General features: G+C 44.8%; 1 protein-coding gene across 1 annotated transcript; it reads right to left on the bottom strand.

Annotated features, from left to right (window-relative positions):
- Nucleotides 1–1,416: 1,416 nt before the first annotated feature.
- Nucleotides 1,417–16,773, bottom strand: LOC129128068 (myosin heavy chain, skeletal muscle, adult-like). Its single transcript, XM_054645156.2, has 38 exons — nucleotides 16,567–16,773; nucleotides 16,334–16,477; nucleotides 16,086–16,242; nucleotides 14,163–14,190; nucleotides 13,956–14,064; nucleotides 13,778–13,870; nucleotides 13,585–13,648; nucleotides 13,390–13,488; nucleotides 13,181–13,284; nucleotides 12,943–13,081; nucleotides 12,184–12,302; nucleotides 11,938–12,087; nucleotides 11,213–11,383; nucleotides 10,350–10,659; nucleotides 10,120–10,193; nucleotides 9,782–9,869; nucleotides 9,570–9,687; nucleotides 9,113–9,236; nucleotides 8,890–9,026; nucleotides 8,530–8,785; nucleotides 7,492–7,734; nucleotides 7,210–7,386; nucleotides 6,979–7,124; nucleotides 6,801–6,891; nucleotides 6,323–6,712; nucleotides 6,044–6,170; nucleotides 5,759–5,877; nucleotides 5,107–5,303; nucleotides 4,557–4,740; nucleotides 4,305–4,470; nucleotides 4,010–4,134; nucleotides 3,550–3,858; nucleotides 3,245–3,448; nucleotides 2,851–2,976; nucleotides 2,586–2,756; nucleotides 2,390–2,494; nucleotides 2,152–2,247; nucleotides 1,417–1,572 (listed from the first exon to the last, which is right to left on the bottom strand). Exons 1-38 carry the CDS (start codon nucleotides 16,771–16,773, stop codon nucleotides 1,417–1,419), a joined length of 5,823 nt encoding a protein of 1,940 aa, XP_054501131.2.
- Between the last annotated feature and the right edge of the window lie 2,988 nt (nucleotides 16,774–19,761).

The following is a 19,761-nucleotide window of genomic DNA, read 5'->3' as shown; positions in this document are numbered from 1 at the left end:
CGTCATTAGAAAAGGCAGTTCTACAAAAGACAAATTATTATTAAAACTCTTTCAGTGATTCATTATATATTATAATAAAAAGGAGAAAACCAGTCATGCAGTGGTCCAAGGATATCAGATAGAGAAGAATCCAACAGACAGCAAGGTCGAATACGGTTTCAAGTTTGGACGTGTAGTTTGTGCCTTCAGTGTGAAATGTGACTCCTTAGCTATAAAAGCAATTGAGTATGTACGTGAATAAACCCTCACTTGGTATTTTGCAGAAATCAAAAAATTCAAAATGTCCATACTAGAGGAATGTTCATTATTGCAATAATCAGTCATAAGTGATATAACAGAAAGTTCTTCATAGTTTCAAACAAAAAAATTATTCATAATATCTCACACCTGAAGAAAAAATTATACAGTTTTTTGCAAGTAATTTCAGATTGTGAAAAAGTTGATGCTTCTGTTACAGAGCTGATAGAGAAGAAATGTATAAAAAGCACATTTATTAATAGGAAAATTATTCATATAATTTTTTTTGTGTTTCTCAAAATTTATTAAAGATTTTCTAAGGGTTAAGAGAGCCTAAGAGGCAAAAGTAACCTAGACCAGGAAATACTTTTAACCCCCAGTAGACATACAGTCAATAACTATACAGTGATATTTCCTGTTTCATCTCACACAAACATGAAGTGCTAACATGCTTTAAAGAGCTCAGGCCTGTGTTTCTAATATTTATGTGCTTATTGTCAATGTATACCAAGCAATGCTCTCAACCAAGTCAGGCCTTCACTACCTACAACCCCAAAAAAACCTCAACCCTTCTGCCCAAACACAACTCTACCCACATTCATACACGCAGCATTGGTCTGGGCTCCTCTGCACTCTGACATATCCTCAGTCCAGTACTCCCAAATCACAAATCTCTTGCACTCTTACATATTCATACAGCTCCAGCAACAAGAGCTCTCAACACAGTGCTACCTGGTTTGGAGCAGCATTGCTGTAGGCAATACTCTGAGAAAGGGAAAATTTGCCACTAGTTCTGGAGAATGACTGGTCAAGTTCTAGGAAACAGGGCACTGTCACTTGAGCTGCTTTAAACAGTGTCAGTTCTGAGCATGCTCTTCTCCTGGTCATTGGCATTTTGATTATTAAAAGAGCTCAGTGGGTAAAGCTCAATGAAGAGCAGAGGGCAAGGTCAGTAAATGTGATGCAAGATATCCAACAATAAGCACTGCCATGAAAAGCTTATTCTACCAATAAAACCAGAAAGAAATGAAAAGCACTGCTCATGGTATGCACACAAACGAATCTATAGGATTTATTCTCTAGACATTAAAATGGTTAAAACAAAAATTGCAGAAAGAAGGAAGTGACAGAGAGTACACATTTTGTGCAGCCCTCAGGTCACTTTGATGCCTGACATCCTCACTCTTCCTCTTCAATCTTCTTGCCATGAATGTCACGGCTCTTGGCTCGGAGCTTGTTGACCTGTGACTCTGCAATGTCAGCCCGCTCCTCGGCCTCCTCCAGCTCGTGCTGGATCTTGCGGAACTTGGACAGGTTGACATTGGACAGCTCCTCCTGTGTGGGGAGAGGGAGTCAGGGGTGAGGAGCCCAGGGCAGGAGTTTCACTCCTGCTGCAAGTCAGCCTTATGGGGCTGCAAATCTCCATCCCCCTCCCACCACTGCTCACACATCAGCCTCACACAGAGCTCCTCATCCTCCCCTTTTCAGGAGCCTACTGGGACAAGCTTCACCAGGACTGTGTCACATATGAGGAGTAAATTCATCCCTTCGATTTTATCATTTCTGTACTTATTCTCACACTGTTTCTCTGTATGAGTTTTTGGAAGCCTCCTGCTGCTGATTAGTAGCAGAGATTCAGGACTTTGTCAGTCACTCCCCAGTCAGGGGAGTGGCCCCTGGGTTTGTTTACTCTGGCCTCCTCTGTGTAACAGGCTGCAGAACTTCCCTTAATGAATGTCCCTGAATGCAGGGTGCCCAGAGCTCACCAAGGCCTCATGAAACTATAGCAAAACAGCATGGCCAAAAATGTTGCGTCTCGGGAGTTTCTTTCATATCCCTCTCCTGGTATTCAGACTCATTCAATGTGTGTCCTGCCCTAATGGAATTTTTACCCATTCTCCAAGTGATACTTACAGCCTCCTCAGCTTGTCTCTTGTAGGATTTCACTTTCATTTGCAGCTTGTCCACCAGATCCTGCAGCCTGAGCACATTCTTCCTGTCTTCCTCAGACTAAAGCAGTTGGCAAACACAACAGAGAGTCAATTCTTGGTTCTGCATCACATGAGATTAACAATTGTCCTTGGGGATGGTGTGGGCAAAATGTGACTCACTGTGAGAAAGCCCAGTGAGAGCAGGAGAGCTCCTGCCTTACCTGGTAGGTGAGTTCCTTCACCCTGCGCTCGTACTTGCGCACACCCTTCACGGCTTCAGCGCTGCGCTTCTGCTCAGCATCAACCTCCCCTTCCAGCTCCCGCACCTGCAAGGACAAGCCCAGCCCTGCAGCTGCCCTGGCAATGTCTCTCCAAGGAGGGACACGCTCACTCAGCCACAGCCCCAGCCCTACACACCCTGGCCTCCAGCTTCTGGATCTGCTTCTTCCCTCCCTTCAGTGCCAGCTGCTCGGCCTCTTCCAGACGGTGCTGCAGGTCCTTCACTGTCTGGTCCAGGTTCTTCTTCATCCTCTCCAGGTGGGCACTGGTGTCCTGCTCCTTCTTCAGCTCTTCTGCCATCATGGCCGCCTGATCAGAGCAAAGGGTCAAAGCCATTTTGGGACTGGAGATATTTTGGGGAGACTACATTCATCAGCAGCAATGCCAGGAGTGTCCAACTCACATCTGTGATGGCCTTCTTGGCCTTCTCCTCAGCATTGCGGGCTTCCTGGATGGTATCCTCCATTTCACTCTGGATCTGGGAAATGTCTGTTTCCAGCTTCTTCTTGGTGTTGATCAGGCTGGTGTTCTGTGCAACAGGAAAGACAAGATTCCTACTGTCAGACCAAATGCCTCCACATCAAGGCCTGAAAATGTGGCTAGGGTTTAGGAAAGTCTTTAGTGCAAGAGACTTCTTTGGCACCAGAGCAGTAAACCAGATATTGAGGGCTGGATGGAGGGAACATATTGCAGCACATTTCTTCAAATGTGTACACAGAAGTCAATTAAAAGATGAATAACAATTTCAGTTCTTTGTTATCACTTGTGAATGGGAAAAATTTCCAACAGCATTGTACCTGGGTGTGGAGGAGCTGTGCACGTTCAGTGGCATCCAGAAGCTCCTGCTCAGCCAATTTCCTCGACCGCTCCGTCTGCTCCAGGGCTGCCCGGAGCTCCTCAACTTCAGCCTGCAGCAGGTTTGCTCTGCGCTCCACCATGGCCACCTGCTCCTTCAGGTCATCCTGTGTCCTGAGAGCATCGTCCAAGTGCAGCTGAGTGTCCTGGAAAGAGAGACAAGGAAAATTACCAGGCATCAGTGGGTGCTTCAATAGTAAAAAAGTCATGGATCTCATTTCTCTTTCTGTAGCTCTGCTGAACGGACCTTGAGCACAGCCTGGGTGTTTCTCAGGTTCTTCTGTGCCTCTGCTGCCTGGCGGTTGGCATGGCTCAGCTGGATCTCCATTTCATTCAGGTCTCCTTCCATCTTCTTCTTCAGTCTCAGGGCCTCATTCCTGCTCCTGATCTCAGCATCCAAGGTGCTCTGCATGGACTCCACAATTCTGAGGTGGTTCCTCTTCAGCTGGTCAATCTCCTCATCTTTCTCTGCTATCTTCCTGTCAATCTCAGACTTCACTTGGTTGAGCTCAAGCTGCAGGCGCAGGATCTTCCCCTCTTCATGTTCCAGAGAGGCCTGCACAATTCACCACAAAGGATGTTTTATTTTCAATGTAATCTTTCATGCAGTTCCATATGAAAGGAAGGCTTGGATCCTGCTCTCTCTCCAAAAGACTACACCCATACTCTTGTTGGTGAGGGCCATCATTAATTAGCCTTGTCTGTACCTCAGCTTCCTCCAGGGAGGCCTGAAGTTCAGATTTCTCCTGCTCAATCTGCTTCTTCACTTTCTCCAGCTCATGAATTGCCTTTCCTCCCTCCGCAATCTGCTCCGTGAGGTCGGAAATCTCCTCTGTGGGAACAAAGATCAATGGCATGGTCAGGCACAGAGCAGAATGAAAAGGGCCTGTCCCACCAAGGTGCCAGGCATCTCTGCAGACCTGCAGGCACAGAGCCATGAAGAATGGTGGGAATGGCTGATAGTGAGAAAGGCCAGGGAGGAGCAGAGGGCCAGGGGCTTACGCTGCAAGTTCTTGTTCTCCCGCTTCAGTGTTTCCAGGTGGTCCAGGGACTCCTCATAGGCATTCTTCATCTTGAACAGCTCCGTGCTCAGAGAGCGTGACTCCTTCTGCGAGGCCTCCAGCTCAGCCTGCGTTTCCTCATACTTCTGCTTCCATTCTGCCAGGATCTGAAGAGAAACGGGGGGTGAGTAGGGCTGTGGCCATCATGGGGCCCTGCTCTGGCCAGGAGTGTTGGTGCTGGAGGCCAAAAGACCTTGTCAAAGTTCTTCTGCTTCTTATCCAGAGCAGCACAGGCAGCATTGGATCTCTCCACGTCAATCATCAGGTCCTCCACTTCATTCTGCAGCCTCTGCTTTGTCTTTTCCAGGGAGGCACATTTGGCATTGACAGCCTCAACATGCTCCTCTGCATCCTGCAGGCGCTGGGCCAGCTTCTTCCTGGGAGAATACAAGCACAGTTGCATGTCAGGGCTTGGAATGTTGTCTGTTCTATAATGTCATAAGAGTGCAGGTTTGTCAATTTGAGGGTTTTTAGCCAAGCACTTTTCACAGATATGTAAGAATTTATCCTTTTCTGCGTCCTGTCACCTGGGGAGGATTAGACATGCCTTAGCACTTCTAATGACTATGTTTTCTCTTCCAATCTCTCTTTTTTTCTCCCTCCCTCTTTCCCCATTTATTTTACAAATACACAATGTCCTTGCCTTTATACGACTTTTGTCTGAGTGCACTTGCACACATTCTAATTTCCTTTGACCAGTTTCAGTCTTCTCCCATCATTTCCCATTCTGCTTCCCCACGTACTTGGCCTCCTCGAGCTCCTCCGTGCGCTGAATCGCGTCCGTCTCATATTTGGTTCTCCACTGGGCCACTTCACTGTTGGCCTTGGACATGGCTCGCTGCAGCTCTGCCTTGGCCTCCTGCTCCTCCTCATATTGTTCCCGGAGCAAGTCACAGTCGTGGCGAGCAGACTGCAGGGCATGGGCCAGGGCATTCTTTGCCTGTGGGGACATTGGGTTTGGAAACCTGAATACTTATATTTAAATCCCTCTTGACTGTGAACTTGAACATGAAAACGGAATGAAACTCTAATTAGGCAAATGTATAGCTTGGAGCTGGTGAAGCCCTTGTTGACATATTCTGGAGCATCAGGACACATTAGTGATGGCTCCACCGGGGTCAGTAATCTGCTACTTGTTTAAACGTGTGGCTGAATCCTGTCTCAGAGAGGATCATCACAATTTCATGGAAACCTTGTGCATTACTTCCTCCAGCACCTAAAATATCATGCTTCCTTCCCTCTCTAGAGGAAGAGCGAGGCGTTGTGCATTAGTGCTGTTCCCTCCAGTCCTATGTGTGTTTGGGGAAAGAACACTGAAGCAGTCTAGCATCAGTCAGGATTCTGCAGATGATTTTGGGGGTGATGTAGGCTGTGGACACTAGAGTACTTCCAGACCTTGATTTCTTCCTCTAGATGTCTCTTGAGTTCCTCAATCTGTTGGGTAAATCCTTGCTTGCCCCTAGACAGCTGAGAGATCAGAGCATCTTTCTCCTCCACCTGGCGGGAAAATTCACCTGGAATAAGAAAGGAAAAAAAGGAAGTAGATTGTTCCTCTTATGACAACTTCTGCTTGTAAAGCCATGTAATCTGGAATGGTCTGGAGATCTTATACCAGCTGCCACTTGTACTCTCAGGGCACAGAGGTCCTGCTGTTGAACTTTGGGGATGAGGATGTCTCACCTGACTCTGTCTGCAGACGAGCTCTTTGTGTATTGAGGTCGTTGATCATGCGCTGATTCTGCTCATCCTTAGTTTTAAGCTCACTCAGCTGATCTTCCAGTGTGCGGCACATCTTCTCCAGATTGGCCTAGAGAGGAAACACAGGAAGGGAAAAGAGATGATGGTCTGCACTCTGCCTTATTGTCACAGTGGAGATTTTGTTTCTGAGAATGTGTGTGTCAGAGGCAGCTTTCGTGCCACACTTTGTTCTTGTGAGCATTTTCTCCTGCAACTCCATACCTTGGCTTTGGAGACAGACTCCATGTTGCTGGCCAAGTCATCAATCTCCATCTTCAGCTCACTTTTCTCCTTCTCCAGCTTCTGCTTCACGCGTTGCAGGTTGTCGATCTGCTCGCCCAGCTCAGCTGTGCTGTCCGCGTGCTTCTTGCGCAGGGCAGAAGCCGTAGCTTCGTGCTGCAGCGTGGCTTCTTCCAGGTCACGGCGCATCTTCTGGAACTCTGCCTCACGCTTCTTGTTCATCTCCACCTGAGCTGCTGTGGCTCCTCCTGCTTCTTCCAGGCGCTCGCTGATCTCCTCCAGCTCCCTGGACAGGTCAGCGCGATGCTTCTCTGCTTTAGCGCGAGAGGTTCGCTCTGCCTCAATTTCCTCCTCCAGCTCCTCAATGCGGGCCTGCAGAACAGCAGGGACCCTTCACAGCTGTGCCCTCCTCCTGCCTGAGCTGAGCCAGAGCAAGGCAGGGCAAGGAACAGAGACTTGCCTGCAGCTCCTTGATCTTCTTCTGAAATTGCATGCCCAGGGCTTGTTCATCTTCAATCTTGCTCTGGATCTGGCTGATTTCAAAGTCTTTCCTTTGGGACAAGTGAACCATGTTAGAGCTCCAAGAAACAAGATAAGTGCTGCAGCCCAGCACTCAGGTGCCCCAGAACCACACTTACTTCTTCAGTTTCTCATCCAGCTGCTGCTTATCATTCTCCAAATCCATGATGCTGTCCTGGGCCAGCTTCAGGTCTCCTTCCAGTTTCCTCTTTGCTCTCTCCAGGTCCATGCGCAGTTTCTTCTCTTGCTCCAGGGACCCTTCCAGCTAAACACAACAAGACCATCAGCCCTCTGCCAGCCACCTTGGACTCCATACCTGTCCTGTTCCTGCTCTATGTCTGTGTGCTTACATCATCCACTTGCTGTTCCAGCTTGGTCTTGGATTTGGTCAGAGTATTGACTTTGTCTTCCTCTACCTGCAGGTCATCCAGGGTTTGCTGATGGGCCTCTTGGAGGGCTTTCTTCTCTTTTGTCAGCTTGGCAATGGTCTCATCCAGACCTGCCATCTCCTCAGTCAGGTTTTTCACCTTTGAGAAGAAGGGACCAAATATAAATAAAGGAAGCAGCTATAGAAGTCCTGTAATAGCACAGGGCTCTTTTCTGGAGTGCGAGTGACAGGTTCTACCTCATACCTTGTTTTCAGTGGCATGTTTTTCCTTCTCCACCTTGGCCAGTGTTAGCTCAAGGTCATCAATATCTTTCTTCAGCTCTGAACATTCATCCTCCAGCTTCCTCTTCTTGGCTGTCAGCTCAGCATTGATTTCCTCTTCTTCTTCAGCCCTTTCTGTCAGCTCCTTAATTTTAGCTTCCAGCTGGATTTTGTTTTTGATGAGCTGGTCACACCTTTCCTCAGCATCAGCCAAGCTATCTGCTTCCTGGTGGGGAGATAGAAATTTGTGGGTTCTGATGTTTTGAACTTTCTCTTCTCTGCCTCTTTTATTACTGAGTAACAGTTGAACCTGACATTCAAGATCAGCAACAGAGAGATCTTGAGTGGTGTCTACTGGTAAGCCTTGTCATTTGGAATTCAATATTTATTCCACATTTTTGTGCCTCCTAAATATGTTTCCCAGGCTGACTAGCTATGAGAATGCCTCATAACACTCACAAGCAGAATGGAATAGGTGTTACTTCAGTTTCTAGTTTCAGCAGGAATAATGGCTTGGAAAAGTTTTCTCATGGAAAAAATATGCAATATCTTCTTCTGCTTAATTGACTAGTTAACTTTATAGTATTTCAGCAATAGAAGCTTTATGAGAATACTTCAGTGCAGAAAGATTTGTTTTCTTTGGTCAAATTGCGTTTTTCTAATTGAATTTAGAGAAAAAGTAGGTTATTCTCAGGTTTGCTTTTACAGTGTTAGACAGAAACACTGCTTTGAAAATTATTTCTCTTCAAGCTCCAAGTTCTCCGCTGTTCAATACACATTGTCTGCTGCTACGTGGCTCTTTCCTCAGACAACAGCAATGGGGAGTGCCATGTGGGTCAGCCAGGAGTCTCAGTATGCCCCTGCCAGTGCCTGTTTACTACTCAACATTAGAGTGCCTCAGAGTGTGTGATTTAAACTGTTTTCTTCTACCCATTAATTCCTGTGAGTCTCTTTGCAGGACAAGAAGCATTCTGACAGTACATCATTCTTTTTCCAGAGGAAAATGAACTGTGATACTCACAGCCTGCACTTGGAGCTGCAGGTCATTTTTCTCCTGCACCAGGGCCACCATTTTCTCTTCCAGCTCCTTCCGCTTTGCCTCAGACTTTGCAAGCTCTTCCTTGGTTTTCTCAAATTCTTGTTTCATGTTGGCCATTTCCTTCTCAGACTCTGCACTCTTCAGCAAGGGCTTGATCTTGAAGAACAGCTTCATCCATGGCCAGTGTTTGACATTCATGAATGCACGAACGTTGTACTGGATGCAGAAGATGGAGTCCCTGAAAACAAATCCACATAGTTATGGAATATCCTGTGTTTGGTGAATTTTGACTCAATTAGCCAGCTACCATTACAACATAACAAATGAGGGAGAAGTATCTACCTCCGCTCCACCATTCTCTGGTACTCCACTCTCATCAGAAAGCCTCTGGACCTGGCTTGTATCATGGTCATAATCTCTGCCAGTTTCTCATCTCTCATCTCCTCTAGCACACCTATCAGTCCAGCTTTGAAGAACACCTTGAGAAAGGCAAAATTGTAGTACATAAGTGTTGGGTAGTGCATTACTGGGGCACACTGTTTTTTAATACAGAACTTCATTCTACCTTGGTGTGCCCAAATCTGTACTGGGTGTGGTCAACATCAATGGACCCAAGAAGCTTCTCTGAAGCCTTCTTGTTATCCATGAACTGACCTTCTGGAATTGCACTGGCATTAAGTACTCTGTATCTGTAGGAGAAGGCAGAACATTAAGAAATCAACAGTTCTGAAACCATCACTGTGATTGAACCTCACTGCCTACTTAGCAACAGCTGAATAATATCATGTTCATGAAACATATCATAAGAGTGCATTCTTTCAAGACAGTGAAAGATGTGAAAGACACTGTGAGGGTGCAAGAACCATTCATTACATTAACTAAGAGTCCAATGTCTCCTAACAATCAGCATAAAATAAATCATAAATTCACAACAAAACATGACAATGTAAAATGTAAAGATTGTTAAGATGATTAGGCTCTTCAGCTTGCTCTGCATTGGCAGAAAGGTTCAGAGCTCTCACCTCTGTTTGAAGTCAGCATAGAGGACTCTGCTGGGGAACCCTTTCCTGCAGATCCTGATCCCTTCCAGCACGCCGTTACAGCGCAGCTGGTGCAGCACCAGCTCGTGCTCCATGGCACCTGACAAATACCATCATTAGTGACTACCCTGCTGTTTGGCACTCAGGAGAAGAGCTTCTGCTGCTCAAGCTTTCCTCCCCTTGGCTTGCCTTACCAGGTGTTTTAGTTTCATTGGGGATGATGCACCGTACAAAATGGGGGTGAGTGCTTCTCAAGTTAGTCATCAGCTTGTTCAGATTTTCCTGTGAGATTACAAGGAAGAGTTCAGGTTTAATCTAGTAAGAACCCCAGGCCTATCTTTGATGTGCATAAAAAAAATTAGTCTTTCTGGGTCTTGAACTGTAGGAAATGCATAATTAAGATGGTGTAAAAATTGTATAAATACGAATCAGAGTCTTAGTGAATTACAGGCTTGTCTTCTGACTGCAATTTCACTGAACTCCTATGTTATTTAAGTAGATATTTAAATGAGGAAATGAATTCTGCTCTTACCCTGAAGAGAGCTGAGACAGTCTGGAAAGAAGAACCCTTCTTCTTGCCTCCCTTCTTGCCACCACCACCAGCATCTGCAAGTCACAGAAAAGAAAAAGAAACATTTTTTTTATTATGGGCAATAAATACTGGATACTACAAAACATAAAGCCACTTTATATTCCTTGTGGTTTAGCTCTAATTCTAAGAAAACCATGCCATATTAAAAGTAACATTTCTACAAAACGCACCTGCATCTGCTCCACCATAGTTGGCAAAGAGTAAAGCCAGGGTCTTCACAGATGATTTCTGGTACAGCCCAATGACAGTTTCATTCAGAGGGTCCTTGTTCTTCTCCAGCCACCCAGTGATGTTGTAGTCCACTGTGCCAGCATAGTGCACCAGGGAGAAGTGGGCCTCAGCCTTGCCTTTGGCAGGCTTGGGCTTCTGGAAATTGTTGGACTTGCCCAGGTGCTGGTCATAGAGCTTGTTCTTGAAAGAGGTGTCAGTTGCCTTGGGGAACATGCACTCCTCTTCCAGGATGGAGAAAATGCCCATGGGCTGGGAGAAATCACAAGTGACAGGGGAAGGTTAATGGAAATGTTCAATGTCGCTTTAGATGGGATATTCACCTGCCTGGTCTAGTGAAAGGAGTCCCCCACCATGGTAGGGGATTGGAACAAAATGTTCTTTATGGTCCCTTCCAACCCAAACCAATCTGTGACTCTATGACAATGACAAGAACCCTGTACTATGAACATCAAAGTCTTGTTGTACTATTGGCAGCATCTCAGCCTGGATGAAAGCCTGGTTTTACCAGGAGTTGTTCTCAGTCAAGGAGTTTATTTCTGCCATCCCTTGCCTCCCTGCAGCCTATCTTCATGGAATTGGTAGGAATGCCTATCCAGCTCACATGAGAATTGGTAGTAGAATTGGGGAAGCAATGATAAAGAGAAAAATATGGGGAAAAACAGCTACAAGGGGCGTTGCAGTTTGGGGAGGTCAGGTGATGTGATATTTATTTCTCAAATTTGTCTGTGGACTTTGGATTTGACTGTGCCTCAGAAACATCACAGAATTCCAACAGCCATCATATCATGCAAGGGAAAGGTACCTTCTCAATAAGCTCAATGCAGGCAGCCAGGTCCATGCCAAAGTCAATGAACTCCCATTCAATGCCCTCCTTCTTGTATTCCTCTTGCTCCAGCACGAACATGTGGTGGTTGAAGAACTGTTGCAGTTTCTCATTGGTGAAGTTGATGCACAGCTGCTCAAAGCTGTTGAACTGCCCAAAGCAAGGAAAAGTGCACAGGTTCTCAAGGTGTGCTAAAACATACAGGCCCTTGCCACCATTCTCCTAAGGCTGTTTGAAGTTGAAACACCAGTCCCAACCCTACTCTACCACCATGTGTTTCTACTCTAACACTCAATGTCCTTGGAAGGAGATTTTCATTATTACTTTGCAAATCAAAGCAAAAGTGACAATTCTTTTTCACTGTGCTGCTCAGCTGCAAGTCTTTGGTAAGCTCAGTAGCTCCATGGTGCCAGTTCTCTGAGCTGCTGGATGGTAGAAACCTCCTGAGTGTCTCAGCCAAGAATTTCCCAGGTCTCAGAACAATAATATGAGGGGTTTTGTGTTCTGACACAGAAGTCCTTGCATCATCACTGCATTCACAGAACAGGAAACATGCTGTGAACTTGCCAGACCACTGCCTTTACAGGAGCATCCACCTCTCTGGCTCATAGCTGTGTGAGCCTTAGTCCTCTGTGTGTTCCTGTGTCCTCCTGACCCCTCCTTGCCCATTGACACTGTCAAGGTGTCAAACCCTTGCTCCTTACATCAAAGATCTCAAAGCCAGCAATGTCCAGCACACCAATGAAGTACTGCCTGGGCTGTTTCGTGTCCAGCTGTTGGTTGATACGAACAACCATCCACAGGAACATCTTCTCAAATACTGCCTTTGCCAGGGCACCCACAGCATTGTTCACCTAGCGGAGGAGACAGGATTGGAATTACCTCTGAGGGGCAAAGAAAAATGCGCACATAGTCCTTCAAGCTGTGCATTTTCAACTGTCAGATGTTACCTGTGTCACGTTTTGACCTTTGGTCACGAATTCATTCCCAACCTTGACTCGGGGGTAACACAAGGCCTTGAGAAATTCAGCTGAGTTGAGGCCAGTTAGGTAGGCAGCCTTGTCAGCCACTAGAGGTGGGGGGGGAGAGAAAAGCACTTGTTCATGGACAATCTCTATACTTCAGGTGTTGTGAACAACTTTGCTCTTCATGTTCTAGGAATGGAAGAACATTTATCTCATTCCATATTGAAGGCCTGTGAAGCAATGCAAATTCTGGAAACTACTGATGGTGGCCTTTGAAAGCAGGAACAAGTATGGCTTGGATAGGAAGAGCTTGAACCAGGAATTTCCCAGAAGAACAACAGAAGCCACTAGCAGGACATAAGGCAAGGCATATTTTCTCTCTGTGGGAAGGGGATTTGTGGGTAGCACAGCTTGCAGGAGTTATTTCATCAAAAACACAATTGCCCATCAGGGTGTCTTAGTGCTTAGAGATTTGAGAGAGAGAGAGAGAGAGAGAGAGATATCCTGTGTTGAAATGGAAGTTTCTGCATTCAGGCAGTATGATTTTGGGGAGCCAGCATTGGATAGAATAATGGAACTTCCCATGACTAGGAAAGCACCTCTGCAGTTAGAGGGACTGGGGCAAAAAAGGAATTCTCTGTGTGGTATGTGGGGACTCAGGCCACTGCAGTGTGCCTCTGGAGGCTAACATATCGCCTCTGGAGGCAGAGAAGGGCACAAATCAGCCCCTGAATTTGTGGGTACCTTCTGTGCCATCAGGCTCTGCCTGCTCCTCTCGTTGTTTCTGCTTGAACTTGAGGTTCCCATAGTGCATGACAGCCCCTGTCAGCTTGTAGATGGCTGTTTTCTCATCTGCAGTGAAGCCCAGGATGTCAATGGCACTCTGCAGTCAAAATAATTAATTCAAAAATGTGTCCTTAGTGGGTCAGAGATGTCACCCTCAAGGCATGCTCTGTAGGTACCTTGTTGCTGTGTTACTTACATCTGTAGCCATCAGCTCCTCCTGGTCATCAATGCTGGGGACAGTGACCTCTCCTTGACTCACATAATGGAAATCATAGGGGTTGGTGGTAATGAGGAGCATGTCTGCAAATAGGAAAAGGCAAGGCATAGGTTTACTTTTGCCAACAGGTAAGAGAGGGAGCTGTTCCTGAGTGATCAACCCCAAAAAGCCATAATGCTCTTTCCTACCAATTAGCTCTGGCTTCTTGTTGGACATGATCTGATAAAAGATGTGGTAGCTCCTTTCCGCCTGGAGCTGGAAAGTGACTCTGGACTTCTCCAGCAGATCTGCCCAGGGAGGTAGAAAGAGTTAGACACTTGTGGGAATGTACATGGAGATGGGAATTTGGGAAGGCATGGGAGCCTTCCAGGAGAATCTCTTACAAGTTTCAATATCAGCAGAAGCCAGTTTGCCTGTGGCACCAAAGTGGATTCTGATGAATTTGCCCTGTGAAGCAGAAGCAGCAGCAGGTCAGCCTGGATGTGTTCTGCTGACATCTCCTTTGCATGAAGAACTTCTCAGGCATCAAGTGTGTTGCCATGAGGGGGGGAGATTTTATGCAAAGCAAGAACTCACAAAGCGTGAGGAGTTGTCATTCCTCACAGTCTTGGCGTTTCCAAAGGCCTCCAGCAGTGGGTTGGCGCTGATGATTTGATCCTCAAGCGTTCCCTGCAGGGACATCATTATTCAGTGACTGTGTTTGGTTGGCAGGGCAATGACATGCCAAGCATTCAGTCTGTCCTTCCTGACTCACCTGCATTTTGCCTGATTCTTCCTTTTTCTTCTCTCCACTGGCTGCAATTGTTGCAAAGTACTGGATGACACGCTTTGTGTTCACAGTCTTCCCGGCCCCGGATTCTCCGCTGCCAAAGCCAAGAGAGAAGCAGAGGGTGCGTGGTCAGGCAGGAGGTGCCCTGGCACCGGGCAGCCCCGCAGGGACCCGCGCAGGGGGGGTACCTACGTGATCAGGATGGACTGGTTCTCACGATCTGTGAACAAGGCAGAAAAGATTATTTTTAATTCACTGGCGATTGGCAGTTGATTTCTTTCATAAACCTGTATGCTTTCACCCATTTTGAATATTCTCATGTTCCCAGCTGCAGCTGGGAAGTTGACATCTCTACCCTCCAATGGTGTCTGGCGTAGCATACATGCAGTTCTTTTTCTGGATATTCCCTTCATGTCATACTCTTCATTTTGTTTATGTCAAATGATTTCAACCAAGGATCAGTTTTGTAGAGTTACTGATTAAATGGTCTATCAGTAAGCTGAATTGAACTGGAGCATGTGCTTCTCATATAGGAACAACCACTCCTGATCAGTCCACAAAACCCTCTAAATAGTTTTTATGTTGGTTCCCAATTGATTGATGATGAAATAAAATCACAGGAACATCATAAACATGTAGGAACTTTTATCAGCATAGTCTTCTCTGTAATATTGAAATTTTGGTACGTCCAGAACTACAATTAATGTATCTCTTTTCAATAGCTTGAGCTGAGTTTGTTTCCCACAATTTTGTCTGCTTTCTTAACCCATGCTCACTTATTTTTGTGTCCCATTTTTATGCTCCATTTTTGAACCGCTCAATGATGAAGGAAAAAATATGTTCCTGGTGTTGAGTTTGTTTCATCATGTACTCTTTTTTGTTCATCTTATCTTTGCCATGCATAATTTTATAAAGTAATAAAAATCTTCCTTCTAGGGTTACCAGCACAGCCTGTCCTACCTTTGGGAAACCTTTTCATCTTCCTCTTTACCTGTTCCACTTTACTACATTCTTTTGTGAAGAAGGAAGTCTGAAAATTCATATGACACACCAGGAGCCAAGATACCCCTTGTATATAGTAATGCTTTCTGTTTTGGTCTCTAATTCTTTCTCAGTGATCTCCAGGCTTCAGCTTTTTATTTTGTAGATTTATGATACTTATGACAAAATTTTGAAGCAGTATTAGAAAATACTTATAAAAATTCTTGGCAGTGATGTTTTTTTCCCCGTGGCATTTGTTTTACACTCCTGTACACAAAAAATTCTTGCAATTTCACAGAATAGGAACTTAATGTAATAAAGTCCCCCTGAAATTCTTCATTATTAGACTTCATTTTTGCTGACCTTAAGAATTTAGTGAAATCAGAAATATTTTCATCACTTCCAGATTATTTTTAAAAATGTTGAACAGTTGAAGGCCCAGAACAAGCCCTTTGAGAGTTGCCATTCAGACCAGTCTTCAATCCAGCTCACCATCCACTTGTTCTACCCTCCCTCCCTGAGTTTGCCTATGAGGATATCATGATAAACAGCATCAAAACCGTTGCTGAAATGCAGGTAGACAATTTTCAATGCTCTCCCCTCATATCTCAATGCAGTTATCCCATTGTAGAAAGAAATCAGGTTAAATTAAGCATAATTTCCCTTTGGTGAAGCCATGCTGACTACTCCTGATCAAATTCTTGTATTCTGCGTTTTTAGAGATAGTCTCCAGGATTAGCCATTCCAAAACTCAAGTGAGGCCAACAGGCCTGTAGTTCCTTGGATCTTCCTTTTTGCCCTTTTTGAAGATTTGTCACATTTGCTTTCTTCCAGTCCTCACACATGTCTCCTGACTGCCATGACCATTCCAAGGTGAATGAGAGGCCAAGATATGATGCCCTCCAGTTCCCTCAGCACTTGCAGGTGCATCCCAGTTGGATGAACTTGTGGAAGTCAGGTTTGACTAAATGATCTCAACCCTGATCCTCTTCACCCAAAGGAAAATCTTCATCATTTCCAATGACAAGAGAGAATGCACCTGCACAACACTATTAACTACTTTGCCATCAATAGACTTTTCTCCTTTGTGAGTGTTTACAGCCAAGTGATTTTAAAGAAAATCATGAAACTCACCAGTCAGCATGAACTGATAGGCGTTGTCAGAGATGGAGAAGATGTGTGGAGGGGCCTCCTGGCGCTTCTTGCCTCGGTAGGCCAACACCACCTCGGGGTTGTACACCGGCAGCCACTTGTAGGGGTTGACGGTGACGCAGAAGAGACCCGAGTAGGTCTGCAAGGAAGGGACACAGCACCTTGGCTTCCCCTGAGGCTGGCCCAGCAGCTGCTGAGGCTGCCCAGAGGAAGCTGCTGCTGCCACTTACGTAGATCATCCAGGCTGCGTAACGCTCTTTGAGGTTGTACAGCACAGCGGGTTCGTGCAGGTGGGTCATCATGGCCATGTCCTCGATTTTGTCATACTTGGGAGGGTTCATGGAGAAGATTTGATCTTCTTTCACAGTCAGGGTCTGCCAAAAAACCAGAAAGATCCAGATATATCACCTAAAACCTCAAAGTGGGGATCAAATGTTGTCCTTGAGCCTTGTTTTTGACTCACCTCTCCCGCTTCAGTCTTGACAGTGACTTTGCCTGATTCCCTGCTCTCAATTTTGCCTTTCACAAAGGATTCTTTGGGATGAGCCACAAAGACTGATGTCTTGGCATCAAAAGGTTTGTTCTGAGCCTCAATTCTCTCCTTCTCCGATTTTCGGAGGTAAGGAGCTGCCTCCCCAAAACAAGCTAACTCAGCATCTGCAGAGGCCATGGTTGCAGTTTACTGAAGGCACATCAGCAGAGAACCCTGTGGAAGAAAAGAAATGTAACATGAATAGATCATACTTATACCTTGCTTGTAAGGACAGCTTTTCTAATGATTTAAAATTCAGGACTTAGTAGAATTGCTAAAACTACCAAAAGTTGCCTTCCTTGTGTTTAATGGTTTAAACCCAGAAGAGAAAAATATTGTTTCATCCTTAAATAATATATAATAACCTTGTAATTTTTTTTTTATTTGTGTCTTTCTGGTACTGTATAGATTTTACTTTGCCTTTATAGATTGTAGTGTCATATTTGAGAATATGAAATATGTTAAAGGAACATTTTTATTCTAGTATAAAATAATTTTTAAAATATAGATAGAATAAATTTTATAGCCTTAAATGCAGAAGGAAAATCTTAGTTGGAAACCAGTTTCAAAGGAAAAAAATATATATGCATAATATGCAATAATGGGAATACCTAGTAGCTAGATCCAGTGCACTTACCTTGAAACTTTTCTAGTAGACAGGGCAGAGCACTGCAAAGACTCTTTTATAGAGTCTTGTTGGCAGGTGCTCTGCATTCTTCCCCTTTCTTCGGTCAAAACATTTTTTGGCAAACATTCTTTGGCAAGGCATTGTCTGGCAAACTGAACTAATGGCACAGTCATTTGATTTAATAAGATATATTTAGAAATGTTTTGTATCTTACCAATGCTGTGAATGTATTGACTAAAAATAATTTGTCTAGAGACATAAGGACAGAAGTTCAGTTAGTCGTGGCATTTGGAAAATTTGGATGTAGGACCAGTGAGCCATACTGCTTCCAATGGTTTCTTCATGTACTGAAGGCAGATTTTTATTGCATGACTGTGGTGTTACTCTGACACATCCTCAGTCCAGCATTTCCATCGCATCACAAATATCACTGTCACTGAAGCTCCTTGAAACACACTCTTCTCCTGGTCATGGGCATTTTGATTGTTAAAAGAGCTCAGTGGGTAAAGCTCAATGAAGAGCAGAGGTCAAGGTCAGGAAATATGATCCAAGGAGATATCCAACATCAAGCACTGTTGTGGGCATGAAAAGCTTGTTCCAAGGATGATCGTGCAGCTTTCTGGAGTTCAGAACCAGAGCTCAGCCCTGGGCTCCCTGTGCAGGGCAGGGGGAAGCTGGTGGAAATACCCTCTGCCCTGAACAGGAGGAGCTCAGAAACAATCTGTGTAAAACTGTGAGTGCAGGGGAACATCAGAAGTCCTGTGTCTGCACAATCTCTGACTTCCATGGACATACAGAACTTAGAGGACAAATCAGAGAATGGTTTGGGTTGGAAGAAACCTTAAAAGAATCATCTAGTGCAACATCACTGTTGTGGGTAGGAATTTTGACTAGATCAGGTTGCTCAAAGCCCCATTCAACCTGATCTTGCACACTTCCAATGATTCCATGGGCACTCCTGTATTCTGGGGCCTGTGTCTCACTGGCATCTTCTTAAGAAATGTCACTCTTGTATCCAACCAGAATCTATCTTCCCTCCAGTGTGTTGAGTGCAGCACATGGCTTGGTGTTATCAGCAAACTTGCTGACAGTGCCCTCAACCCCACTGTCCACGCTCTTGATAAATGTGTTAAAATATAATGCTGGTTTCAAACAACCTGCCGGGGGGCACAACTTGTTACTGGTCTCCACCTGAAATTCAAGCCATTGACCACTGTGGCTTCATGTGTGATCATCCAGCCAATGTACCATAGCATATTTTCCAGAAGGATCTGCTTCATGATCTTGCCATGCAGAGAGGTGAACCTGACCAGCCTGTAGTTCCTTGGGTCTTTCTTTTGCCCCTTTTTAAAAACGGGGATTTTTCTGTCAGTGGAACTTCATCAGACAACCACGACTTGTCAAGTGTGATGGATAGTGGCTTAACCACTTCATCTGCCAGTTCCCTCAGGATCTGGGGATGCATCTCATCAGGGCAACTCCCTCATCTCTCCTTCTTTGACTCTCCCTTCCAGATATTTTATATCTGTCAGTCACAGCACATGTCAATCACACAGTCCATCCCAACGAGTTTCTGTGCTTGCAATCAGGCCATAGTGCCCATCTGGGCAGTGGCTACCAGCTCCTTCTCTCTGTTGCCCACAGTGCTGCACTGATAGAGAAGCACTTCATCTGGGCTATCAGCCACATCTCCTTGTTAGAGAAGTTCGTCCTTATTCCCCTAAGAAAATCCACAGGTGTGGTCACTAATTCATTCCCAGCTTTGACTGAAGGACAATACAAGGTCAAAGCAGGTCTGCTGATTACAGATCCATCAGGTACGCTGCCTTGTCAGCAACCGAAACACAATAGAGACAAAGAAAAAATTGATAATTTGACAAGGATTGGAATTTGAGTGTGTGTGTGTGAAATGCCATTATTGACCAAAATTCTTAATTGCAAACCTTTTAATCTAGTGTCGCAACAAACATTGAATACAGAAAAGCTACAAAAGCCAATATTGGTATTTTTCTGAACATTGTTATCAGTAAGAAAACTTTCCTTGGATATTTTAACTAAATTTATAAACCAAATTACTTATTTTAACAATTTTCATGTTAAAAATTCATTAAGATTTCTTCTCTAGAGTTGGCTCTGTCATATTTAGACTTCTAATGGCAGTACAGACCAGGCCTTTGGAATACAAGAGCTTTATTAGATCATGACTATGATGAAACTAGAGAGACTTTTTCTTCTAAAAACCTTGTCAAAACCCTGCAAATCAAATGGAAAAATGCATGAAAGTATCCTATCAAAAAGCAAACTGAAGGAGTACCGTTTAGTAAGAGAGGCCAGGGGTCAGACAATCAGTTTCATATATACTAAAGGAAATATTACTTGATTTTCACATTATGAACTAACAGCTTTTTTCCTGTCTGAAAAAAAAAGTATTTCTCAAGACTGATCTCTTTATTAAAAGGTGCGTTGCTAAGGATTTTCTGTGCCATCTGGCAAAAACC

The sequence above is a fragment of the Agelaius phoeniceus genome, chromosome 19, assembly GCF_051311805.1.
Source record: "Agelaius phoeniceus isolate bAgePho1 chromosome 19, bAgePho1.hap1, whole genome shotgun sequence".
In the NCBI taxonomy this organism is placed as follows: Eukaryota; Metazoa; Chordata; class Aves; order Passeriformes; family Icteridae; genus Agelaius; species Agelaius phoeniceus.
The sequence above is the reverse complement of the archived record's forward strand: the minus strand, read 5'-3'. Positions and strand labels throughout refer to the sequence as shown.

Bases quoted from the DNA above. Each gene is read 5' to 3' on its own strand.
- LOC129128068 (XM_054645156.2), bottom strand. From the start codon at position 16,773: ATGGCCTCTGCAGATGCTGAGTTAGCTTGTTTTGGGGAGGCAGCTCCT. The intron at 13,082-13,180 runs GTAAGTAACACA...TTTTGACTGCAG, and splicing joins AGGAGCTGATGGCTACAGAT to AGTGCCATTGACATCCTGGG. The intron at 6,171-6,322 runs GTATGGAGTTGC...TTTCCTCTCTAG, and splicing joins AGTCTGTCTCCAAAGCCAAG to GCCAATCTGGAGAAGATGTG.